The 27,433-nt window shown below is 38.2% G+C and overlaps 1 protein-coding gene across 8 annotated transcripts in view; it reads left to right on the forward strand.

Moving 5' to 3' along the window:
* Positions 1-27,433, forward strand: part of LOC131681647 (uncharacterized) — a 202,024-nt gene that overhangs the window by 90,758 nt on the left and 83,833 nt on the right. For all 8 annotated transcript variants that reach the window (XM_058962566.1, XM_058962565.1, XM_058962567.1 and 5 more), the window contains exon 4: positions 4,328-4,437. In XM_058962566.1, the coding sequence (XP_058818549.1) occupies positions 4,328-4,437 (110 nt within the window). The remainder of the gene's footprint in view (positions 1-4,327; positions 4,438-27,433) is intronic.

Raw genomic sequence — 27,433 nt, forward strand, 5'->3', positions numbered from 1 at the left:
AATTCCAAAATTAGTATTGAAAAACATTATAAAAGACAAAATACTTACTTTTGAGCCACTTTAATAAGTAGTAAAGTTAATTTCTATTTTTATAACCAAAATAGCGTACAAAAATTCCTTTAAAATTTTTTTGAACCTTCACAACAAAATAACAATTTTTGAGCCACCCTAATTTATAATGAATTTTTTTACAAGTTTTAATATAAAAAAATGATTTAGCACACGAAAATTAATATGCACAAATTTTAAGAACGATTTCGAAAAAAAAATATTTTTGAGACACCCTAATGAATGGTAAATGTTTATTTTTAAAATATTTTAATATCAAAAACGAATTCAGCGTACTTAAATTACATAAAAACGTCCTATTTGAACCGATTCGGTAAAGTTTGGACTTTAGTCCACCTTTTGTTCTAAGTCGTGCCACTGTGTAATGGAGGCGCTTGCGAATCTCGATACTGTGCTAGCTAATAATGGCTCCGCTAGCACATTCCGTAGAAACGGGATGGAGGCATGGATTGACATAACGTTTGCCAGCCCGAGTCTGGTTCCAGGCATGGAATGCAGGGTAGACGAAGGCTACACCCATAGCGATCATTTAGCAATCCGTTTTAGAATCAATTATGGTGTGCAGCATCCGAGGGCGGAAGATCCCTGTCAGGTACGCGGGTGGAAGTCCAATCACTTCGACAGCGAAGCTTTCACCGCGGCCCTGGAACTGGAGGCCAACACCGACAGTCTAAGCGGGATGCGCTGGTAGCCGTTCTATCACGCGCGTGCGACGCCACTATGCTGAGAAAAACCCTGCCAAGAAACGTCAGATGCCCGGTATACTGGTGGAGTGCCGAGATAACAGCTCTACGATCAGCCTGCCTCAGAGCTAGACGTAGGATGCAAAGAGCCCGTACCGAGGATGCAAGAGAGAACCGCCGTGAAGTGCTTCGAGCTGCGAAATTGCAGCATGAGAGCGTGTTTCGACAACCTGTGTGAGAGTGCCAACGCGAATCCGTGGGGTGACGCCTACAGAATCGTGATGGCCAAGACCAAAGGGGGCTCTTCACCTCCAGAACGGTCTCCGGACCGGTTGGCGACGATTATCGAAGTACTCTTCCCGTCTCGAGCCACAAGCCCCTGGCCACCTGCACTACGCGACAGTGCGGGAACGGCCGAAATGGTGGCTCCGGTGACGAATGAAGAACTACTCGCAGTGGATAATTCCCTAGCAATGAACAAAGCTCCAGGGCCGGATGGAGTTCCAAACAGTGCTCCCAAGGCAGTGATCATAGCGAACCCGAACATGTTCAGGATAGCTATGCAGAGATGCCTTGACGAGTGCCGCTTCCCCGATAGATGGAAAAGGCAGAAATTGGTGTTGTTGCCGAAGCCTGGGAAGCCGCCAGGCGACCCATTGGCGTACAGACCAATCTGTCTGATCGACAGGACTGGCAAATTGCTTGAGAGGATCATCCTCAACAGGCTAACTCCGTACGCAGAAGGTACGGACGGCCTGTCAAGCAACAGTTTGGCTTTCGGAAGGGCAAGTCCACAGTGGACGCTATCAACTCAGTGATAAAAACTGCCGAGATAGCGATCCAACGAAAAAGGCGAGGCATTCGATACTGTGCGTTAGTGACACTTGACGTGAAGAACGCATTCAACAGCGCAAGCTGGGATGCCATCGCGCTCTCGTTACACCGGCTTAGCCTACCGGTAGTCATTATAGACGACAAGCTGACCTTCGGCAGCCACGTCGACTATACATGCAAGAGAGCATCGACTGCTGTTGCGGCACTATCGAGGATGATGTTCAACAGCTCAAAGGTGTGCGCCAGTAGACGTAGGCTACTAGCAGGCGTTGCCGTATCTATCCTCAGGTACGGCGGCCCGTCATGGTCAAGAGCACTGAGGGTAACCAGTTACTTACGGAAATTGGAGAGCACCTACCGCGTGATGTGCCTCAGAGTGATATCTGCCTACCGCACGGTATCACACGATGCGTGATAACGAGCATGATGCCAGTCGGGCTGGTCATCCGGGAAGATGAGGAGTGCTTCGAGCTACGTGGAAATAGAGGAGCCCGCGAGCGCACCAGGGTGACCTCGGTCGCCAGATGGCAGCGTGAGTGGGATAGCTCCTCGAAAGGTATGTGGACCTGATACCTAACATATCGAGCTGGGTGGGAAGACCCCATGGGGAAGTTCACTTCCATCTGACACAATTCCTGTCAGGCCATGGCTGCTTCCAACAGTACCTTCACAGGTTCGGGCACGCGGAGGTCCCCGCCTGCCCAGGTGTAGACGAAACTGCCGAACATATACTGTTCGTATGTCATCGGTTCGACGTCGAAAGATGAACAATGCCTGACGTCTGCGGCTGGGACACAACCCCTGATACCCTTATTCAGCGGATGTGTCAATCAGTGGAGAAGTGGAACGCAGTCTTGACTGCAACCACCCAGATTGCCTGCAGGCTACAGGGAATTTGGCGCACCGAGCAACAGACGACGGGACGACTAACTAGTGATTGGTTAGTTGGAGCGAAAAAAGGCCGAGCGAAGAAAAGTGAGTGAATGGTCTGTTCATGCTGAGGCAGGTTTGGCGCAGCGACTTGCAACCGCGTAAGGGGTAAACCCAGCCACCCCGAGGCTGTGTCAGAAGAGCGAGTGTATAGTACACATGTGGACTGCCTCATGCCAAGATGGGAGGGTCGTAGCGTAGTATGTTGGGACTTAGCTATCGATGCCTCATGGCGTGGCAGAGGAGTGAAAGGGTGAGCATCCAAGTCAGTCTCACACGGTATGTTAAGGATGAGCACAAAAGTCAGCCTCACATGGTATGGTAGAGGTGAGCACAAAAATCAGCCTCACAAAGTAGGAAAACGGTGAGCACCCTCACATGGTATGTCAGAAGTGGGGCCTAAGAAAAATGTCCCACATGGGATGCCAGGGGGAGCGACAGGGGTGTAATAGAGTGGCACGATCGAGAGTGAACCAGGTGATAGGGTGACCATCCAATTCAGCCTCACATGGTATGTTAGAGGCTAGCACAAAAGTAAGCCTAGCAAGGAATGAAAAAGGCGAGCACAAAAGTTAGCCTCATGTGGAGTGTTAGAGAGTGAATCAAGGTGTGACAGAGAGAGCACCCAAGTAAGCCTCCTACAGGACGTATGAAAGCGTGAGCGAGAGTGAATGAGTACATCAAGTACAGCCATCCCCCAGAAGTAATACCGAGAGGTAGTCCCTGGGGGGAACAATGGCGGAGCCCAATGGAGTTTAGTCGGTATTAATGGCTGCGTCAACATTCGAGCCCGACACATCCCCAGTACATCCCGTGTGGTAGCTTGGCATCTACTAATAGCACGTGTACTGGGCTAGTACGTAAATGTATTCACCATTGTAAAAAAAATAGGTAGATAGATAGGTAGAACTGTTCTTTATAAACTGTGAGACACTCAACACATATGTAGCTACACAATATGGTCGCAAATTGTACAGTAGTTTACTGGCAACCTTCTTTGTCACGCACTATTGCCAATTAACAGAAACAAATTTCACCACTGGTTGGAAGTTTTATTCCTGCTAGTGTAAATGCAAATCGTTCAGCATCCTTCCGGGGATGCAGAATGCTCTGTTTTAATTGTTGTGTCGTTATTTTCCTTACCCCTAACCTTACAACTTAACCAATACTTCCCGTCAGGGAAATGATGAAAAGACGATTCTCATGGCAAGGCACAAGTTTCCGATCAACATGGATAACGTGCCATTTGAGCCAGACGTTACTGATTCCTGATTCCTGATATTTGTCCTCGCAGCCTGCTCACATACATAGTGGACATAGCTGTTCAAATTTAACCGATCATCGACCATCACACCCAGTTTGTGAAGGGGGTACGCGCGATGATGATGGTTAGTATAGTGGCATTACTTTTATATAAATACATATGATATTTTGATTCCCATTTATTTTAAATAATGTAATTTTTTGCTCCATGACCAGTATAACCTAAATCTTGCAAAAGAAGTTAAATTTTCATTAGAATTCCAAAATTGGAATGTTGTGAATTGCAACAATTAAAGCCATTAATTAATTTTTCGCTTTGAGACTGCAAACCATTTTTTGCATACGTTTAAACTGTTTCCTATTCAACTGCCAATAGTACAAAACAATTCCAAGCTAATGTAATCCCCTAGTTTTAAGTAATTTAAAAAGTAAAACGAAGCAAAATTGGCACCTATAAGCTAACGTAAAAGTGTCTTATCAAATAAACGAATTAAAAAAAGAAATGAATGGTTTATAAAATATGCCCCACTGTTTTCCGCTACTTGCAGGGATCAAAACTTCGGCTTGAACGATCTGGCAGCGATCCAGGATGTGCGGAACGAGTTCAACCAGGATGACGACATCATCGACGACCCGTCCTCTTCCAGCAAAGATCGAGGTAAGTAGGTGGTTTGCTGCTTTCTTCTGCTACACACTCTCCACAACCTCTTGTCGCTGTCGTTATTTGGCATTTCACTCTATACTACTACTATCAACCTACGACACTGTCCATTATTGCCTCTTTCACTTTTCTTTTTCATTTTTAAGTTAACGTTTTTTTTTTGCGCTTCAACTTTATAGTTTTAGCCCCGTTTCGGTTAGTACTTTTTTGTCTTCTGTTTTAGTTAATTATTTATCATTGTCCCCAGCAGTCATGAAATTTTCTCTTTCATTGCAATTTTGTACAGTAAAAGCGGATTACCCGATTGGATTCAATTAGTTTCAGCGGAGAGAGAAAAGTGTACCCAAATGGGTTTATCTCAAGTCATTCATGTCACCGCACTGTCACTGATTTTTTGTGTCGAATTAAATCTCCATGACTCCAACTAAACTCAATTAGACTCGATTCTATTTCGGCTTTCCAGTTTTGCATAGTCGATATTTAAGCAGCTAAGAGTAATGTTTTATTACGCGCTCAGCTCAGTTGGCCTGGTTAGCTGGTTCACTGCCCAATCTTCTATCGAATTTGCTGGTGCACTCATTTGAAACGACTTTAGCGTCTTTCTGTTGCTGCTGCTGCTACGGTTTCTTTTAAACGAATCATGGCAGAAGTAGATCAACATTTGAGCAAAGCTCTTATGTTTCTACAACGTGCTTACGTTTGTATGGCCGACCAGCAGAATTTGTGAGCGGCTGCAGTTTGTGCGCATCATGAGATTTTCTTTTAATAGCTTGGTGCTGCACCACTGACCCACACAATGTCCTACTGTGCTGTTGTTTTTTTTTTAATTGCAGCACTGGTTGACTGCCTTCCTGGTTGCATAAGACTTACGAGTGCAGGTGTGTTCAATTGCCAAATTAATCTCAAATGAGGTTGGTGTGGCTTAAGCATAAACTGCTTTTAATGGTAGTATGTTTCATCATCTTCTCTGGGCGTTGTTGAAACAATACCTTAACGAATTTCTATGGAACAGCGTGTCATGCTCTTTACAGCAGCGAATGATGCTCAAACTGATGGTTAATAGTCATTTAAGTATTTAGTCATTTTTAGTTAACGATGCGCTGCTTAAATCTTTGAAAAAAATGATTGAAAGATTACGAACACAAAGTGTCAGACTCCCAAAGGCAATGAATGATTTTTACCGATCAGTGCTAGCGACCCGTTAGCCTACACACGCATTTTCAAATCAACATCGGAAAGCAATAATACGACAATTAGCTAGATTTTAAATAATTTGCCCCTCCTCTGGGTAGAAGAAGAGTATAAAAGATTTGGTATTAACACTGATATCGTACACAACTTTGAGATGTTTTCAATCGGTGTGAATCAAAGTACAATTTCTGGTAACCTTATGGCGTTTTCGTTTTTTCTTGGTGCTACACCGGTGTAGTGCAAAGAAAGAGATAGACTGATTACACCCAAGTTTGAATGAGTGTAGCACCGACTACACCGGTGTAGTGCACTGTCAAAAACGAATATGCCATTAGTGTCGCATACTCGACCGCCTACTTATCTCAATGAAACAGAGAAATATATTTGGCCGATGTATCCTGCAAAAGTAGACTGATTTTGTCGGAAATGATATGCAAAACGAATTGCCCCTTATTGAGGGCTATGTTTGCAAAGCGCATGCTACTCAAAGGAAATTTTTAGTTCTTCCGCGAATGATAAAATTTCATTTTTCAATGTCGTATTTAATTTTTCAATAATGCACTAAGCACATAGGTAAATAATTTTTAGTTTATGTGGATCGATTGGCAGCTCAAGAAATAAAATTAATCAATAAACTATAAAGTAATTGTCACGAAAACCTTAAATTAAATAAAATTTGGCAATTAATAGCACTGATAAGAGCTCTACCTGATGCTGGGTTATATTGTGTTCTCCATGATGTACATAGCAGAAAAATAATTCCACGCGCAGTCACGAAATATTTAGGCTATCCATCCATCATCCGTTATTTGTTGCACCAAATAAACAAATTAGTCCGCAGCCGCCAAAGTCGTTTTCCTATAGACACGTGCTAATCCCATTTTGTATCAGCACGGAACAAGTCACGATTCCCCTATATAAATTGAAATTTACTTCCAGCCTCGAATATTACATCACCGTTTTGAAGTACAAATCACACACCGCATATTCGATTAGTAACCAACGAATTTTGGTGTAAAATGAAAATGAGACACCTTCACCGCTGGTCTAAATCTAGTATGACGAATTTTGCGCCAAATCGTATTCAGCGTTGGCAGCACCCTCTCAGATTCTAATGAAACTTTCTGTACATGAAGACTTCGTCACAAAAAGCCACTTTGCATATTTTGTTTTTTTTTTCCAAAAATGATCTAGACTGTCTTTTGAAAAGGGTCAAACTTTTTTTTACCAATTTTTTCAAATGGCTACAGTCTAAAAATGACAAATCCTACAAAAAAATGTTGTAGTAGTGATTTTCACAAAATTTGTCAAATTTTCGAATAAAAATATTGAAAAAATTCTTCATTGACTCCTACACTGAAAAAAATCGATTTTAAAAATTTAATGTCGATTTACAAAAAAACCCATTTTTGATTTGGATGAAATTTTGTTGTAAGATAGATAATTATGTTCCCTACCTATCTAATTCAAGTTGGGCACTTTCGAGGAAAAAAAGTTATTGGAAAAAAACTTTTCCAGTTATTCAATTGTGCAACAATTATTGCTAATCAAGCTTACACAATATAAACAATCAGGGCCGACGAAATACTTTTTTTCCGTGTGGGTAGTAAGTTTCGGAGTGATTTCTACTCGTAGTGACGAAATTTAAAATTAAATAAAAGTGAAAATTTCCGGATAATACCTGGTGCCTATTTGGAAATACCCTTTGTTAACGGGCTATGTGACCGACGACTCAGCGAAAATGTGTTTGTTGATTGCTGATACTAAAAATGTTCGACAGCTAAGTACCAAGTACTTTATTCTTTTAAATTTCGTTGCATTAGTTTTCTGTTTCCTCGGATAAAACGTTATTTGCGCGGGTACTGAAGCCCGCCTGATAGTGTTAATTCCTACAATAGACAGCCCCTCTGGCTCAATGGATTTGAATATTTCTCCGAAATAATGCCGATGAATCTCCTCTTCGATATAAATTATATTCATCTAATACAACAGGCCCCTGGAAGGCCAACTTCCGGACCGAAGGTAACCCATTTAACATAATGGATATATCGCGTAAACTAACTAAACAACACTCGGCCGTGCACGAAGAAGTATCTTGTCTACGTACCCGACAGGAAAGTCGAGATTGATGGTGTAGTCTTCGACAGGGGCCTTAATTGCGAAATATAAGGTTGGCTCCTTCCAGAACTTTTTACTTCTGTCAGTGGAAATTCTAGTTTGCAAGTAATTGCGTTCGGGAAAAATCGAGGAGTATAAGAACTTATTTTCAATCAGTCTCATGTCGAGCCTTTCGCCAGATCTACTCTTCCAAACTTTGTTCTTTTAAACGGAGCTCATCTACCTGTTCGCCCTTTTGTACCTCAGAGCTTGCCGTTATTACGAACACTTGGGCCATACAATTACCCAATGTAGAAACGTAGAAACCACGACTAATTTCTACGCTCCCTTGTCCACTAAAGAGCGAGAGTCGGATAATCTAATCGAGGGAACATGTTCTAAAGTACCTATAAATTTTCGAAAACAGAAAGTCATTTCCTCTCCCGAGCTTCCTCGTAAAGGACTGAGAGTGTCCTTTGATGGGTGATAGAAATCTTAGAAACTAACAGGAATTTCCTCATGGGACATCAGAGACCCCAAGTATCCCCATATTTCATTCCCATGATTTTTCTAGCTTTAACACGATGTATGTATTGTACACGAAAAGGTCCTATAAGGACTTTTTGAATGTCGGATCGCCCGATTTTTTCCAAATGTACGCAAAGTTTGAAACACAAATGAAAAGTTTAATGAATGCTGCAAACGCGGTTATTGGCACCGGTTTGTCGACAGATTAACGATAGAAATGTTTCATTTGGTGGCTAGGTCTTACGTTGTGTATTTTATTCAACCGTTGATCTGAACACCTGGAACCAAGAATCCATTTTCGGCGCCAACAGCATTCTTTATAGATCTAAATGATAATACTTTATTTAAATGTAATGATTGGAGGAGGGTTCCAAATTAGGCTGATTATTCTATCATTCGTTCATCAACATCGTATTTCTATCTTCTTTGATTGCTGTGTAAATTCATTGTGAATTTTTCTGCAGTCTATTTTATTAGACTCTTTCTCAAAAAGTATGCTACATAACTTTTTTTTGCGTACTTCCATTCAAATTTACGATAATTTTCTACCAAATTAAGTCCTAATATTTTCAGTTAAGACTATTTTGTAGCTTGTTTGAAGTAAAGTTATTCGAAGTCAGTGTTTTTTTCATAGTGTAGAGTATTGCATTTTTTTGTAATTCTCAAAGTCCCCCTTTATATTGTGACAAGTGTGAAAGTTAGCTCAGATGCCATATACCACATAGTTTGACACCCGTCCACTTCAATTGAAGTTTTTGCCATTGGCTCTTTGAGAAAATACTAGAGGAAAATACAATAAATGCTAGAACTTTCGAAGTAGCCTTTAGAAAATAACAGTCCATACATTTTAAAGGGAGTAATCTTAGTATTTGAACGAGAATACATCTGTTTCTTGAAAGTTACGAAAGTTAGAGTTTTGGGATATTGTATGTATGTATGTAACATATCTGCATGTAATGAAAATAATGAGTACCCACGTGGCTAATTTATTTAATAGATTAAATTTTAATAATCATTGCGATGTGTATATATAATAAACTTATCAAGTAGAATGTATATCTTAAATATAATTTAAATTAATAACATCATGGATATAATAAAGACAAGGAAATTTATATATTGGAGAAAAAAATGTAATGAATATATTGAAAATAGTGCATAACTGCATTACATATACTTGTTAATGAATGAAAACAACATTTAATAATGTAGTAAATATTATGACACTCGCAACGGAATTATTAATCAAAAAGAAACAAATTTTGTGCTTCGTTCTACGCCCCCACCATCCGTTTTTGAAAAATACAACCAAGCAAGCCGGCTACTAAATATTCTCGAAATATTCACGATCGTGTAAGGCCTGTTTGAAATGAATTGTGTGGTACTAATATAAAAAATACATGCAGATTTTTCCCCTGCTAGGTCCCACTAGGTTTCTCACTATCCACCCTCTCTTTAGAAATCCACTGCGGTTCTATAAAACTTTAGATGGTTTTTATCAATAAATATTGAAAGGCTGTGTCTTTAACTGATTTTTTATGTAATGAGTTAAGGAGCAAACGTAATAGCGACCGAGTAGTTCTCCAAAGAGAATTCCCCACCTGTGGATAGAACCCAATGTTAAAATATCAGTTAGAAGCAACACTAGACAACCAGCACTGTTCTCAATCGTTCATCTCGCTCCAGTACACCAGGGCTCAATAGTCGGCCATGTATTCAAAGTACCGAATGTCACCCCAATGGACCCAATATCTGAAAGAGATAGACCGACGCTCCGCACTTCATTCACAGTCAGTATCAGTAACGATTTTTCTCCCTCATTTGCTAAAACCTATATTATATGAACAAGATGCATGGCTAAGCGCAAAACGAAACACAATAATTATATACCCCTGCCCTTTCCCAGCATAAGGTATAATATATTACACGAGAATAATAAACCTGTGTTTGTGTTGTTTTCGGTGATATACGAAAATACAGACAGCAAACCTGCACTGAGCTAGCCCGACTGCGTATCCGAACGAATTTTCACGATACATCAGGCTTCCGTCACCGGTACGGGACGTCAAGATTAGTTACATGCATTTAGATGGAGGCATTCACACACAACATCAACGGCACGGAATGTCTTGACGTACGGCACATGTGAACGGGCACAAGAGAAACGCATTCAACTTATCCTGACGGAATGGTGACGCTCTGTTGGCGTCGACTGAAGCCGACGCATCGCCTGTATCGCCTTTTATTAAACCCGGTGCAGCTTCGGTCAGACTTATGTAATTGCTGCGAAGCGCACCCGAACACATTCACATTCTATACAAAGAGTCCAGTAGGATAGAGACGATAGGTCGTTTACATCTTGAAAAATATATTAAAAATTCCAATTGGAAATTTCTCACCGGATCCGAAATGGCGATGTCATACTCCAAGATAAATTTACTGGGTGTGGTATTGTCTCATGCTGGATATTATCACGCTAGACACTGTTCTGTCCAACAAACCACTGCCACCACACGGAAAACAGGCCACACATGTGCACTTCACTCTATCCGACCGAATCAGTTGCAAACAACCGCATTCACGGAGCCATCCAAAAAAGCAACCGTTGTCTTCGGCTCACCGTGCCGAACTGTTAGAGTTTTGGGATATTGTGCCCATAAAATCCCCCATTTTTAATAACATTTCTGCTGTATGCTACAAATCATACATTTTTTGCAGCTTTTCTAATGTTTAATAATTCTGTATCGGTTGAGACCGGACTCCTGATTAGATGTAATGTATAGAGCATTTTTTGTCAAATTTGGCGTCGTTCTTATTGGTGCAATACAATAAGTTTTTATTTCACTGTATTGGAATATATGCGCTACTATATAGAAGTACTGGTATTTCGACTTTAAATTTTTTTTTTGGTGAAATTCCTTTAAGAATGAAAGGTGGTTTTTACAACGTAAATGCGAAAATCATCCTTTTAATTTTCATATGTCAAAAACATTGAAAATATGAAAATTTAAAGAAAAAAATATGCTAACCCATTTTCATTTAACTGAAGGGTTGCTAAAATAAAAGTTTTCCTATTACTTAAAATGTACTGAATTTTATTAATAGAAAATGGAAAAGCTGATTTTTTTAATAAACATTACATTCTGAGGAGTCACTTTTCAACACTATTTTTAAAAATACAAAAATTTTACCGCATTACCGCGCAGTGCGGTGCAGTAAATAAAGTACGGTAGCGGTAAGGGACGATCCATAAATGACGTAGCATTTTTTGAGTGATTTTTAACACCCCCCCCCCCTCCCCCATCGTAGCATTTCGTCACAAACCTCTAAATATACCCCTGGTAATTACGTAGCTTGACGGTAATTCTCCCCCCCCCCCTTGACCTGTAAAATTAAAAAAAAATTAAAAACGATGTTAGTTATTCCCCTTTAAAAAAGCTACGTAGCATGACATGACCGCCTACCCCCCTGTCGTCACACATCATCACAAAATACAAAACTCCCCCCTCCCCCACATAATGCTACGTCATTTATGGATGATCCCTAAGCGGTGCGGTTTTATTATTTTTTGCGGTTGCGGTGCAGACAATCCATTTACCGCCCAAATCCGCACCGCGACGAACACTACTCTTCATCTTGGTAGCGTTCGTTAGATGATGACAGCTATGCATTGCCTCCATGATAATTATTATGACAGTAGTGGTGAGGGTGATCATAAAAAAGGCTATGCTACAAACATTCTCCCCACAAAACTGATGGTTTTATATTATCCATTTAACGATCACATCGTTACAGTTCCAAGGATGCTCTCCATTCGATGGAGCATGGAAAACACTTACCTTGCATTTTCTGGGGAAAACATAGGAGTTTCTTAGTTCTTTATCTGAAAAATCCTATCAGATTACCTCAGTTTGATTTCTTTTGCATTGCTCCATTCCGGGTAATGAGAAGGCGGGCACTTAGATTAGAATGGTACTGAGAAAAGGCGTACAGTTAGACATTAGAAGATGATATTCATGAAAGGTCGCGTAGCTTCGACGAGTTTTTCAGTATTTCTTGTCAGAGGACGCTCGAAAATTGGCAAATTTCGTGGAACAATGCAAGTTTAGTAATCCCAAAGGCTCAAACAAGCCTTGGTTCAAAGGGATGGAAAAGGTTCGTGACTTCACTCGGATGATATCTCGGGTCATGTCTAGTCATTATACGTTGAATGAGCATCTCTGGTGTAGTGCGGTCGTGGAGAACGATCTCTGCGCTTATGGTGACTATTATTGCAACAGTAAACGTGTTGTCTGGTCGTGCGCCTGGTGTCCTACACGGAAAAAAACCGTTCATCAATTCATGAACAAAAGGTCACGATTTCGTGAACTGAACGATTTACGAAAACCGTGACCAAGTTCCTGAAATTATGAATAATAAACTTCGTATTCATGAAACAATTTGAGTTTTCCAAAAACCAGTTCGCCCCGAATATATACATGGCGTTACATTAGAATGTTTGGTTGGGTTTGGTGTTGTTCCCTGGACATGTTTAATTTTTGTTGTGATTCTTGTTAATGATTTGGGAATACACAGTAGACAGCCAAACGTTGTTCATGATTTCAAGAGCTTATTCGCGATTCTTGTGATTTCTTATGACGTTAGCAGGATTAAAGTTCATGATTTCAAGATTTTAGTCGCGATGTTCGTAATTTCCATTCACGTTATCGTGATATTTTAGTCATGAATAGAGTGCTTCATGTTCATGATTTCAGGATCTTTGTCACGATTTTAAATATTTTTGTCACGAGTTGTGTGATTTATGTTCATGATTTCAGGATCTCAGTCACGATTTTTGTAACTTCTGTCCATGTTATCGTGATATTTTAATCATGAATAGATCAATTCATGTTCATGATTTCAGGATCTTGGTCTTTGTCACTAGTTGTGTGATTTGTGTTCATGATTTCAGGATCTTAGTCACGATTTTCGTAATTTCTGTTCATGTTATCATGATATTTTATTTTAGAGCTTACTTTCAAAGAGTAATGTAACAAATGTTCATGATATCAGCAGTTTTATCATGGTATTCGTAAATTCTCTTAGCATTATCGTGATCTGTTACTTTTTGGTTACTAATGGGTTTTTTACTCGGAATAACGTGACAATATGAACTGGATCATTCCAATAAGACTCATTCGCGATATCTGGTTCTGTGAACTATATCACGCACACTATTTTGGGTTCTCAGTGTACTTTTCGTTTTCTGTCCGGACAACACAATGAACCTTATCAAATAAATAACGATGTTCGAGGTTCTACTAGCTTTTTTATATCTACTGCTCGTACCTATTACTGGTCGCTAGCATATCTATTATTGGGCATTTCATAAAAAAGGTGCATGGAACAAAAATGATTCCACGGACAATACTCCAACTTTTGTGATAGAGTTCACGTAAAAATTTCATTACTGTGTTGCATGGAATTGTAAATGATTAGGGATATCTTCTAAATATCACAAACACGCAAATAGCTACTAGATAGATCATAAATCATGTACTAGGAATCATGATCCAGTTCACGAATACATGAATAATATTTTATGATTTCGTGAACTTTTTCACGAAAACGAATGATAAGTTATGACTATTAAACTTGGTATCATGAACCAGTTCACAAATACATGAATAATATTTCATGATTTCGTGAACTATTTCCCAAGCGCGGATATTGGATCGTAGCTAATATATTAGGAATCATGAACCAGTTCTCGAATACATGAACAATACTTCATGATTTCGTGAACTATTTCACGAGTACGGATATTGGATCGTGACTTGTGTGTTAGGAATCATGAATAAGTTCACGAATACATGAATAATATTTTATGATTTCGTGAACTATTTCACGAAAACGAATGGTAAGTTGGGACTATTATACTAGGTATCATAAACCGGTTCACGAATACATGAATAATATTTCATGATGTCGTGAACTATTTTACGAGCATGGATATTGGATCATAACTAATATATTAGGAATCATGAACCAGTTCACGAGTGCATGAATAATATTTGATGATTTTGTGAACCATTTCACGAGCACGGATATTGGATCGTGACTAATATATTAGGAATCATGAATTAGTTCACGAGGATTGAATGGATTCATGAATAAAATTCCGAATTTCGTGAAATAGTTCACGAAAAATAGCCAGAATATTTTGATTTTGTGAACTATTGTTCCTATATCTATGAAAAAAATCATGAGTCAACCTTTGGTTATATGACTAATGTTCATAAAGTTGTGAACTAGTTCTCGCAGAAATCGTGACTGAAGTTCACAAAACAAAATCAAATATTTCCACTAATGAAAGCGTTATGCGGGCGTTACTGAAGGGAAATTGAACATAATTATAAAAGCCATGATTTTTGGTCATTCGTAACGTAAAAACGTGATTGTTCCAGAATTCATGGCACTTTATTTTGGGAACAGCGCCAGATCTTCGTTAAACAAATCCCTTCGGCCTCGTTCCAGTCCGAGATGTGCTAGCTACCCTCGATCTCCCTATCTGTCTCTCATATACAGATTTTTAAACACGATAGATAGCCAAATTTAGTTATATCTTCTCATTTGGTTGATATCCCGATCAGAAACACATAACAGAAATATTTCAAAACTATATCTCGCATTGTTACTTGTTATAAATTTCTGTTATTTTAACTACTAACGAGACCAAATTTATAACAAAATATGTTACAGAAATTGTGTTCTGTTATAATCTTGTTACTTCATTCTGACCGGAATGCTACCAAGAAATCTGGTACCAAAAGGAATAAGCGACTACTTCTTGATTTCACAAAAAACGGGTTTAAAGTTTGAATCGCAGCATTGGAAATTAATTTTCGCCATAATTCTTGCTTACTGTCACTAATTTCTATTCTGGCAAAAGCCGAATATAGCTGAAGAAATTCTTTATCCAGTGCTATCATTATCTCATTTTTTGATGTTTTGTGACTTAGTCTGGTCTGACTTAACACCGACCAATTTTTAATCAAATAATAGTTCGTGCTAAAACAAAAATAACAAATTGTATATCAAGTCTTTCAAAATATTTTAACTGCATCCAGTCTGAATAAAAATGCACTAATATTTTCTTGCATATCGATTTGAATTTATTGTTTTTAGACATATTCAACTTAGTATCACTATAAAATAAGTTCGAATTTTAAACAAATCAATATTATACCGTATTTCCAAAAAATTAAAATTACAAGTCAAAAGAATTTCGGACGCATGCTTTTTGTGCGCAGTACAAATATGCGGTTAATTTCAGGTTTTAGTTTGTTCCGAACATTCGAGTGTGTATTTCCCCTCTCGGATATTTTCGAGTGGATAGTGGTATCCATACTACCAATGGTATCCGCCGGCCCTGTAAACAATACACATTGAACTAATTTCATCCAAATTTTTAATAGAAAATACCAAATAGAAATGAAGTTATAGCAAGTTGGAAGTTGGGCTATTTGATTCCGTAAACCCTTTACTTTTACGATGGACAATAAAAAATGTAGTTTGGATCTTACGAAAAAATTACACTGTACAAGATTTTCCTATTAATTTGAATAGTGGGTAGGGTGGTTCCAATTTCATCCATATCTGAAAATTTACTTTTTAATGCTTAATAATTTCGCATGTTATCACAAAATTAGAGAAAATCATATTTAAAAAACGTTTTCGAATACACTGAAGTTTTATGAACTTTTCACGGATTTTCTGGATCTTTCCAGAGGTTCATATGTAACATTCAGAGTCACTATTTGAGTCAAAATATTAACATAATTTAAGTTGGGGGTTTAAATATGTTTTCTAGATTATTTCATTGATTGACTACATTGTCGCGTATTACGGAGGCCTTGCATGCTACTCTTCAGGCCCGATTAAAATTGGCTTCGAGTTAGGCCAATTAAACAACTCACATCAACTGAGCCACAAATCCCTGGTTCTATTCATTGACAAACAGAAAATTACACAATTATTCCTCCACTTGCATGTGCGTAAATATTGCCATATTACGACATTCGATCCAAATTCAATCTGGCACTGTCCAATCGCTGGTAGCCCCAAGACGAATGTGTCCTCGTGCATGGCCAAAAAACAAAAACACCGATGTACCGATTTGGCAATGTACACAGTCTGTGCGGACTATTTGTTACGAAATCGAATTGCTCCACATGAAAAGCAACAAAGATAATTGCTTTCTTCGTATCCATAACCAACTTCCAGTAACTACTGCGCGATGTGCTTTCGAAGCGAATGCCAAAAATGCTGGTCACCTCAGGAGAGCCCTCGGCGACGCGCCGTCAGCCATGCACTGGATGGATGATGGATGCATTTGCGTTACTTTCTGCTGACTAGGCCACACAGTGGCGCACCATCACACACTGAAACTCACACGCGTGCACGTTACGTGTGGATGCGGGTGATTTAATGGATGACATAATCGAACTCCCGACTGACCGCTGCATCAGCCGTGGTCGATCGCCGATCGTGCTGCAAACTTTCACTCCATTTTTATCCGGTCCGGTTCATCTTGTTGATTGCGTGGTTTGCTATCTGGAAGGGACGGTTGCAAGCTTGTTACGTGCGGCGTTGGTTGGTTGCTGGTATGAGGAAGAAGGAAACTGCATTTAGCGCTGGTTCTGTTCAGAGCAGAGCGGAGCTGCGGTGTACGTTTTCACCTTAGTTATTGCCTCGTAGGCATTTTCACGGATAAACTTAGGACTTGGCATGGATCTGCTGAGATTGTTATTTTACGACGTGGTTAGCACTGCAAATGGCGATTGTAAAATATATTGATTGGTCGAAGTGAAGACAATCTAATCAGGCAACCAATTGTCAATTTCACTTTACATTTTCATGTTAGATGTCTCAGGCTAATGATGGTTAATTCGTGCATTAAAATGAGTCACTAAGATGGCTTTCGTTTTTTGATCCGGGTTAGGGTAGGTTCGCTTGAAACTGTAATGTTTAAACTACCCTACCCGAGTCGACAAGTTTTGAATGATAGAATAGTAAAGAATATTGTGCGATTTTTTCCATTTAACAAGATTTGAACTGTCAAGATTTATTTTGCGGATATTCCGAATAAAACCTTTTTTGCCAAGCTGATTGCAGCGATCTAATCTATCCAGATCATTAAAGCACTTAAGCCGGGTACTAATTTCTTCCCAAAGACTGAAAGGCCTGTCTAATTTTACTATTCCTGCTCAACTTTAGACGAAGTTCGAAGTAATTTTCTGATTATTAAATATTCCACAATATGCCGCACATTTTAATCAATCCCTTAGTAGAAACTATCCAATTCAATCAGAGGTCATAGATCTTGCTCATCGTACTTGTGGTTAATATTATATTTATTAACGTTTAACCAGTCTGCACAGTATTTAGAAAAAGAATGTAGTACATTATAGTTTGAAACATATATTGTCCTTACAAAATGCGAATAACTTATAACCACTTCGTTTTGGTTCACGAATATCAAATTCCAAATATTCGTAAGCTAGAGATAAAGTGTTAGAAAAAACTAAACCTATATGTTTTGGGCTGAGTGTTTGCATAGTCATCTGAGGGACCAACATCTAAAAAAACTGAAATGTTTATCGATGTTAGAATATTTCCGGCTCATTGCACGATTTCCCTAAATTTATTGGTCATCGTGAACGCAAGTTCAAATTTTTTCACCTCAAACCTCAACCTGTTGCCTAATGTCCGCTCCACAAGCCATATGTTCCTAAATGACGTTGCGAAATACGCTGAAAACCGCTAATATGGCCAGATGAATTTTATATTCAGATTCAGTATTACACAATGAATCTGAATGATTCAACAGCTTGTATGTTCGTGAACCTCATCTACTAAATAACCAACCAAGCAACAAGGGACCACTATTCAAGAGAGAAGAGAATTCAGATATACTCTCTCTCAATGATACTCTTAACTGTTCATCGTTATAATGATACTTACTTATGCAAGTATGTGTCTGTTTGGATACATTCGTTCCTGTTTCTGTTTCATCGTATTGTTGCTTCTGCATCAAAAGCGGCAATGCATTCGGTTGGGGCGAAGACAAGCGTTATACTGAACTGTATTGTGATTTGTACGGATTGAATTTGAATAAACGGTGAAAGCTCTTTTGATGATGAATCAATGTTTGCTAGGATAAATTGTCCTCTATCGATCATTCCGATAATCCAGGGCTCCGAACATATTCCAGAACTAAAGCCACTTCGGTGATGACTGAACCAATTTTTACTAAACTTGTTTCAAATGGAAGATACAATATGAAGTTGACTGTTCCTCATCGCAAACCTACCTCACAACCGCATTCCCTTTACTCACCCGCAAACTAAAATATGGTAGGTTGTTCCTAACGCATCCTCCCCTCCCACTAATTATTCCCTACCCTCCCCCACCACCATTCAGGTTTCTTACTGATTAGCTATATCAAATACAATATAATAATTGGATAAAACTACTTTCAATCTCTACACAAAATGTTTGTTTACGTTTTATTGCGGTATTTTGCATTAATAGCCATGCTCCTCCATATCAGCAAACATTTAAAATGTCGATTGTAAAGGGGGTTCTGGGCAAAAAGAGGCAAAACGAGACCTTAAAATTCAAAAAGTAGAGATGATTTCTCATAGAATGCATAATAAGTGACCGTTCCGAACTGTTTCACCTGATTGTACAGAATACATTTGTGAAAAAAGAATCAGGCCACTTAAGTTATATTAGTAAAAATAAATTAACGTGCGAATCAAATTTGGCAAACTTGTTGAAATGCTCAACGAAGTTCTTTAAATTCCCCTAAAATGAAACTAGTTGAGCTCAAATCGGATTACAATTGAAAGAGCAACGTATTTTTGAAGTGAACATAGATACTGTGATTTCGAAAATGAGTATCATTAGAATTGTATGACACAGCGACGTTTAAATTGCTATTAAAAATCTAATTCTCATTAGGTTGTCACAAAATTTTAAGAATATGTTATTCAATAATATAAGACATCGTGCAAAAATTAAAAGTATCAACAGTAGAAACATCACTTTTTTAGATTTCGTCCGGCCTCCGGCCACTGTGCGAAAACCGGTGCAAAGATTCGCATCGATTTTAATTTTTTTGCTATCCAATTTACCCAGACAAAAATCTGGAATTCCGGCTGGTTTCTGCCTGTATTTCTGCAGAGTTCCTTCAGAAATTACTGGGGGTGTTCCGTGCCGCAAAGAATAAATGATTCCAAAATCACCCTAGACATTGAAATTCGGAGACCATATTGAAATTACCCCTTAACCCTTAAATGCGCAATGTTGTTTTAAAACAACATTGTGAAAACCATTTCAAAATTATCATAGTGACATATTAAAAGTGTGAGACAATTTTCAGGAAATTTGACAAAAATTGCTTTGCGCCTTTAAGGTTTAAAGTCTGAGATGTTGTTACGAGTTGGGTCGATACTAGAATCAGCATAAATGACCAAAATATTTTATCGCATCAAATTGCACTAGTAACACTAGCATTTCATTGAAAGTCAATAAGACAACACACTATTTAAGGTAAATTATCCAAAATGTTCAGATAAAAAAATACGGTTTAACACAGACCAAATGAAGAATTGAAGTGCACTTTACCGGAAATTGTGAGCAAAATCACATAAAATTTCAAAAAAGAGAATGTTATGCACAATAGGAAATATTGTTCCTAAAACAACGAAATTTTTTGAGGTATTTAATCAAACAATGCTTTAAAAAAAAGCTACGAATGATTCATCATATGCTGCTAAAAATCGTGCATTTCCCGAAATCTAGATATACGAAACCGATTCGAACTAGAATTATGAAAATATGCTTGCAGCGTACGTATTTTCTGGGATCAGATATTATTCGTGTTCAAATCGATAAGAATTTGCCAGAGTTATTAGGGGATCTTAGTTTTGCGCGGCCGCGCCCAGAAATTAGCAAATACCAAACGCCAATTCCAACAAGATGCAAAATCCCACTTCCTATCCCAATTATTGGATCCAAATTATTGTTTAACACAAAGTTATACGAGTTTTTTGAGATTGACTTCCGTCTCATTTTGTCATAGTTTACATAATAGAAAGGTACAACTGCTAACAAATAGTCATCTCACTGCGGCACACAAGGCACAACCAAATGGCAACATGGACTGCAGCCAGTGAACTGTCGCCGTTCCCCGGGGCTATTGCGTAATATGCCAATAACGGAACGGCCGGCTAGGCCACGATTGTTTGTTTTGATGGTTGTGCTTTTCGGACCTTTTTCGTTTTGGTGCGCTAATGGCTTCGACCAGCCAGCGATGAAGATGCTATCCACGGATCTAAGCAATGCCGGAGGCGTGATTTGAAAAATAATTCGGCTGTGCGAACCGGGTGGAACATGTGCTGAACACTATCGTTAGGGTAGATCAGTTACTGTTGACGGTATGCCAGTAAAGCGCAAACGAAGTACCGGCTTTCGAAAAGCTGCTCTTAGCTATTTCAGAAGGATTTGCATCACTTTCCATTTTATTGTTCTATCATTTATATCTACCATTCAGTTCAACTCGGAACAATTTTCATGGTACTTTAAGCCATTTTCTCTAGTTTGTTTGAAATTGCTTTGGATTACAATAAAAGAGAGTATATCCTGTAAATAGTGCAAAGTTCCAGTATATCGTTTTCCATTACTTTGCATGCATGGACCAGAGGTAATGAATGGTGAAATAATTGACCTATCATACATGTATCAGCGAGGTAATGCTCGGACCAGTGCCAGCAGTGATTTTCTCCCTCTATAGGAGGATATAGTCTCTTTTATAACCATGCATTCGATTCATCCATGATGGAGTACAAAGACTTTGTCGGTCAATCAACTGAAACCGCTCTATTCCACGCTGGATGAAGTTGGATCTCACTGGAACGTATTATTCATTTCACGCTAGTGGTAGAAGATAAAAATCTATTTGAAATTTAACTCGCCACAAGTCCACATCGAAGCATTGTGACATACAAACCTACATTTCGTTTTGCTTTCCGACAACATACACTTGCTCTTGCACATGCCGGGACGTAAAATTTGGGTTTTCTCCGTAGGCAGCCTCCATGCATGATGTCTTTTGCCTATCTATCGTACGAGCACCTCTCAATAATGCAGCCCGCAGGTCGCAATTTTACGACCAACCCACATCCTAAACTCACAAATGCATTTGTGTCGTCTCTAACCGGAAGAAACAGATTAGCTGGTTGGCACGTTTACAATTTTGGAATGCACTAGGCGTGTAAAAATTGTAGTTATTTACCTATCACTGGTTAACAAAAGGCAGAGTCGATAATCAGAAACTGAACTTCAACCACACTCGCATACTTGTTGCCTTTCTCATACAGAAAGGTTATGCAATCTGCCAGCAAAAACGACTATTTAACCGATGTTCCGGTCACGTTTAGTCTTAAATGAAAATCCCTAATCGCTAGCAGTGCATTTCGTTAGGATGAAACTATCTGAAATTAACAAAAAGGCTGAAGAATGCGGACGTACTGCATTCTTAAAAATCATTAAAATCATAACGGGTCAGGAATCAGGATAAATTAGAACTATCTCTTTGTTACTTGAAGATAAAGACACAGAGAGTTAACACGTCGTTTTCGATTATTTTTGATGACTGTTTCAGGCGATAACATCCCAAATTTCAATTTCTACAGTTTTCAATCGCCTAAAACATTTAGTGATTTGTAATAATTCATCGATGTTATGGAAACTAGAAAAACAGATAAACAATTGCTTTAAATATGGAAAGGCTGACGATGAGATGAAACTCCGTCGTCAAATTTACAAAGATCACAGGAATAGTACTCAGCACGCTGAATAGTAGCCATGTGATAAATGAGTTTGCAATGTCCAGTCAGTAACAAAAAAGTTTCTTAAAGTGTTTGGATTTATATCCGGCAAAAAAGTTTTGTTTGTACGCACTTGTTCGTGTGTTGCCAAAGAGAGTATCTTGCTATGCATCTTATCGACATTGGTAGAAGGTAGAACTGGCTTTTGTCTAACGAAGCCTACGTCTAGCCAAATTGTCAGTTTATTCATTTCTCGTATTATTCGAAGGACCTTAACTTGAAGAAGCTGTAATAGCTTATACATTCCTTTTTTTTGGACGTGAGTCTTTGTTTTTTTCCTTTCTTAAGGATTTTTCATGAATGTGTCCACTGGAAAACAGACAGAGATAGAATGACCGGAACGGTGAGAATGGGGAAACGGTGAAAATTCACCTTTATTGGAAACACTGGGAAAAAAGATATGTTCTCAAGCAGGAATCGAACCTGCGATCTCACCGATATGATGATGGCATCACATGATCCCAACAGTTTTTGTGATCACCGCCGCAGCCTCCAATACCTCCCTTAATTGACCCATCGACCCCCAATGTCTCCTATAATCCTATAAGTCCATATTTCTTTCGCTGCCAAATATCTGGTGGCGACTGAGTTGGGAAAGGGGGCAAACAGTAATAATAAATATCTCAAGCCTTGAGCGCAGTCCACTGGACCTAAAAGTAAATAAACGAGAGAGATTTGGCCCGATCGGTGAAAGGGAGATGTGACGATCTGCTTGTAGGAGACATTGGGGGTCGATGGGTGAATTAAGGGAGGTATTGGAGGCTGCGGCGGTGATCACAAAAACTGTTGGGAACATGTGACAGCATCAGCACAGTTCCTCGATGGCGGAGTGGTCAACGCACCCAACTGAAGACTGGTATATCGCAGGTTCGATTTCTGCTTGAGGACATAACTTTTCCCAGTGTTTCCAATAAATTTTTCACCGTTTCTTCATTCTTTCTCTGTCTGTTTTCCAGTGGACACGTGTAATAGCTTATTTTTACAATAAGAAAGCCAAAAAAACATTGTTCACAGAAAGTATGGATGTTTCAGTTATAGCTCAAAACTTTTGGTTCTTCCCGGGATGGAGGTAGTAGAAACATGCCTAATTTTTGTACATACACACTTATGTGACCACAGTGATTTAATTGCATCCATTTCGATTCCAGATCTAATTGAAACGTGCCAGACCCTAAGTCCATTCATCAACAAATGTTAATTGGACGAACCGGTTTCTCGAATCCCCACAACCAGTGTTCAGATGACTTCAAGTTAATGACATGACAGTAATATTCACACGAAAATGTAGGGCTAGGTCGGAAAGTGTTCAGATAGGTCCGGATAGCTTCAAGTGATTATTGTTCGTTGTTCATCGATTTGGTGTAATTTGACATGATAGAACACACATATGTATGTGCCAACGTTTACTAGATGAGAGGTGCTTTTCGTATTTGTTTTCCTTAGGGTAATTTCGGTAGATGTGCCGCACATTTACAGAAACCAATCCTACATCAAAGTAAAACCTTACAATAGCCGGTCAAATAATTTTTATCAATTGTGAGAAGTATCTAAAATATAATGAAATGGTTTTTTTTCATGAAAAACGGACATAATTTACCTAGCAGTGAGATGATACAATTCTTACATTTGGTCGGTGTTAAGTCAAACCGGACTAAGTGACAATATATTGATTTAGAGAAACGAGTTTAAAGTTTGAATTGTAATACCCTTAACATTATAATTGAAAATTAATTTTTGTCATGATTCTTGTATATTGTTACATATTCCAAATCTGGCAAAAGTCGAATGTAGCTGACGAAATTCCTTATCCAGTGACATAATCTCATTTTTTGATGTTTTGCGACTTAGTTCGGTCTGACTTAACATCGAACATTTATCAATGTAGTTTTCAGAACTCATGCGAAATCGGTACCCCACTAGAGGTGGGTTGGACAAGGTTTTGAGTTCTACAGAAATAATACCTCGAATAAAGTATAAAAAATCGATAAAACAAATGCAATTTAAAAATTATTAAAGCTAAAAATTAATAAAAAGTCATCAAAATCATGGAATGAGTAGAATGATTTATATAAATTAAATTAATAAATTTATTCCAGCTCATTAAGAGAAAAATTAGATAATAATAAAAAAAATTTAAAATAATAGAATAAATTATATTGATTCAAATTAACAAATTGGAAGTTGTGAATAAAAGAAAGGACGGAACGGAATCAATAAAATGGATAAAACTTTCAAACTGAATAAAAAGAATCTATTGGAAGATATTCATAAAGTTAATACAGTTCATAAAATGAATAGAGCGAACAAAATAAATAAAATTAATAGAATGACTGAGCGAATAAAATAAGTAGAATAAAGAAAATAAATTAAATAAGTTAAAAAAATAACATAACAAATGTTGGCAGCACCCTCTCAGATTTCCATGAAACTTTATGTACATGAAGACTTTGTCACAAAAGCCACTTTGCATACTTTGTTTTTCCAAAAATGATCTAGACTGTCTTTTGAAAAGGGTCAAACTATTTTTTACCATTTTTTTTTTCAATTTATTTTTTATCATAAAAATAACAAATCCTACAAAAAAATGTTATAGGAGTGATTTTTTGCAGAATTAGTCAAATTTTAGAATAAAAATATTGAAAAAATTCTTCATCGACTCCTACAATGAAAAAAATCGGTTTTAAAAATTAAAAACCGATTTACAAAAACCCCATCTTTGATGTGGATGAAATTTTATTCCAAGATAGGTAATTGTGATCCCTACCTACCATCAAAAATTCAAGTTGGGCACTTTCAACGAAAAAAAAAGTTATTTGAATTTTTTTTTCCTTGTCTTTGTCTGAACTGTTTTTTCAGTGTATTTTTATTGAAAACTGAACCAATGAAAGTCATAATCATCTAAAAATCCAATTTTTCAACTGATAGTTACCCGTTACATGCAAAAATACAGGACGAATTTGGTATATATTCATAACAAACTTGAATGTAACAATAATTAATTAACTTTTACATTTTTTAAACTAATTTGCACGATGACGAAGTTGGCCGATAATTCGACACACAATGACTTCCACTGTGAGTCATGTCCAACAACTCTGCCATAAAGCTGTAGAATAATGTTTGCAAACACGTTTGTTTGAGCAGGTGCGGAGTATGAAAAGAAAACACCACACATAAAAATGGCCTACAAGCTCTCTCGGTTTCTTCGATGCATTACTATCGAGGCGTAATGCAATAACCATCTTAAAACAATTGTCTGTCAGGGGTTCTTTAGCACTGATGAACGCAATATACTGTATGATGTTTGCATAAATCCTCAACCTAGAGGGTAATACAAGGTAGGCCTTTTCTAAAGCAAAAAATGAGAATAACTCAGGAGCTGTTCGATATATCGGATTATTCGGTTCAATTTCAACCATTTTAGGTGCATTTTTATGATGTATGTAGCAATTTTGTGGAACTGAAATGTTTAAAAACATTTTTTTAGACTTGTCCTACTAGAGCTGTAGAGCTAGGTTGTCGCAAAGGCTCCCCGTCATAATCACACACTACAGTTGCGGACGAGACAGGAAACGTCGCCCATTAAAACACTGCTTAAGGCCAGGCACGTAGCCAGAGGGGGGGCTAGGGGGCTAAAGCCCCCCCCGAATCTTTTCAAAAATAAATTTAAGAAGCAACATGTTTTTCGGTAACTCGTAAAAAAAATTGTATCTTGTTTGGTTTCAACAAATTAATGGGAGAATGGTGAGGAAGATTGCTATTTCGAGCCACCGAAGACATCGGTCACGATATCTACTCAGTATGCCGAGTCTGATAACACACTTCCTTTCATATTGTGTGACTCGTCGGAAGAACAAAAGAAACTGTTACTTTAATTCTTGCTGGGGTGATCCGTCGGATGATTGAATCGTAGAAGCAAGAAGTGGTGCTCCAGCCAAACGTGGAGGCTATTGGCTATTGGAATTTTTGCATAACCGAATTTCATGATGGGAAATATTTGCTGGAGGTGAAAATAGAGGTTATGCTTACGAACATCGCCTTTAACGAGTTCTGCCTTGTCAGGTATTCAGTACTTATGTTACTCAACAAATTAGCCTAGACGAAACCAGTCATTTTGCAACTTGTAACACGTGGTTGATTCTCATATATATGGATGATGAGAAAATCAATGTTCGGCTACAAGATCTGATACCTCTTACTTGAACCGCGGGCGAACGACCAGGAGGTTAAAGCCCCAATAAACAAACTTAACTTCTTTGAACCGTGGCCATTAAAAGATTCCTGTCACATTTGGAAAAAATGTAATTTATTATAAAGGACACATCTAGGAATTAGACGGGTAGGGTCAGCTAGGATTTCGTCCTAGCTGACCCTGCACGCACAAAACACAATGCGTAATATCATCATACACGTTACATCTTTGCACATCCATAGTCTCCAATACGATTACCTGAAAAACAAACAATTGCCAAATTTGTGGCTGCTGTTCATATAATATTGACGGCAAAAACTGCGTCTAGTATCTCAAAATTAACAGTCAGCATCATCATTGAGGAAGTCGACACTTGTGGCCCGTAAGGGGACAAAACAAAAATGAAATCAGATATTCGCGAACTGCCATGTCCATGGTAGTTACCACGATAATAATACGGAAGTGTACAAGATAGATATGAACGACCACCAAGACGCGGTTGGTTATGAAAAATATTTCTTAATCAGTAAACAGGTCAATCGCACGAGATCTGTTGGACAACCATTAGCGTTTTATCATTTTCATTGTTTACATCGTGGAAATATATTAAAGACTCAAGGCTTCATTTAGCTAATGCATTGAACCGACTCAAGTAAACGAATTGTATAATAAAAAATTAGAAGTTTCATAGAAAACTGAGTACAAAAACTGTCCCAAAATTAACATTTATCGCTAGTAATGGTATCTAACAATACTCATTTTATGCTAGATATAATAGATTAGAGCAATGTGCGCTTAATATAAACGTCAAGCATCTTCCAAACTGATTTCTTACATTCTTTAGCTAAAAATAATTGACACGTATTTTTTGGTTTGGCTAAATATTATATTTTTTTCAAGTTATTCGCTTTTGAACTTTTGAAGTCTATAAAATTGAACATTTTTCAATCACTGATAACTCGGAAACGACTCGATATATGGAAAAAATATTAAATAAAAAAGTTGCGTTTTCAAATAAGCTTACCAAAAAAAATCACAATTTTTTTGT

This window comes from Topomyia yanbarensis, chromosome 2 (assembly GCF_030247195.1).
Source record: "Topomyia yanbarensis strain Yona2022 chromosome 2, ASM3024719v1, whole genome shotgun sequence".
Lineage (NCBI taxonomy): Eukaryota > Metazoa > Arthropoda > Insecta > Diptera > Culicidae > Topomyia > Topomyia yanbarensis.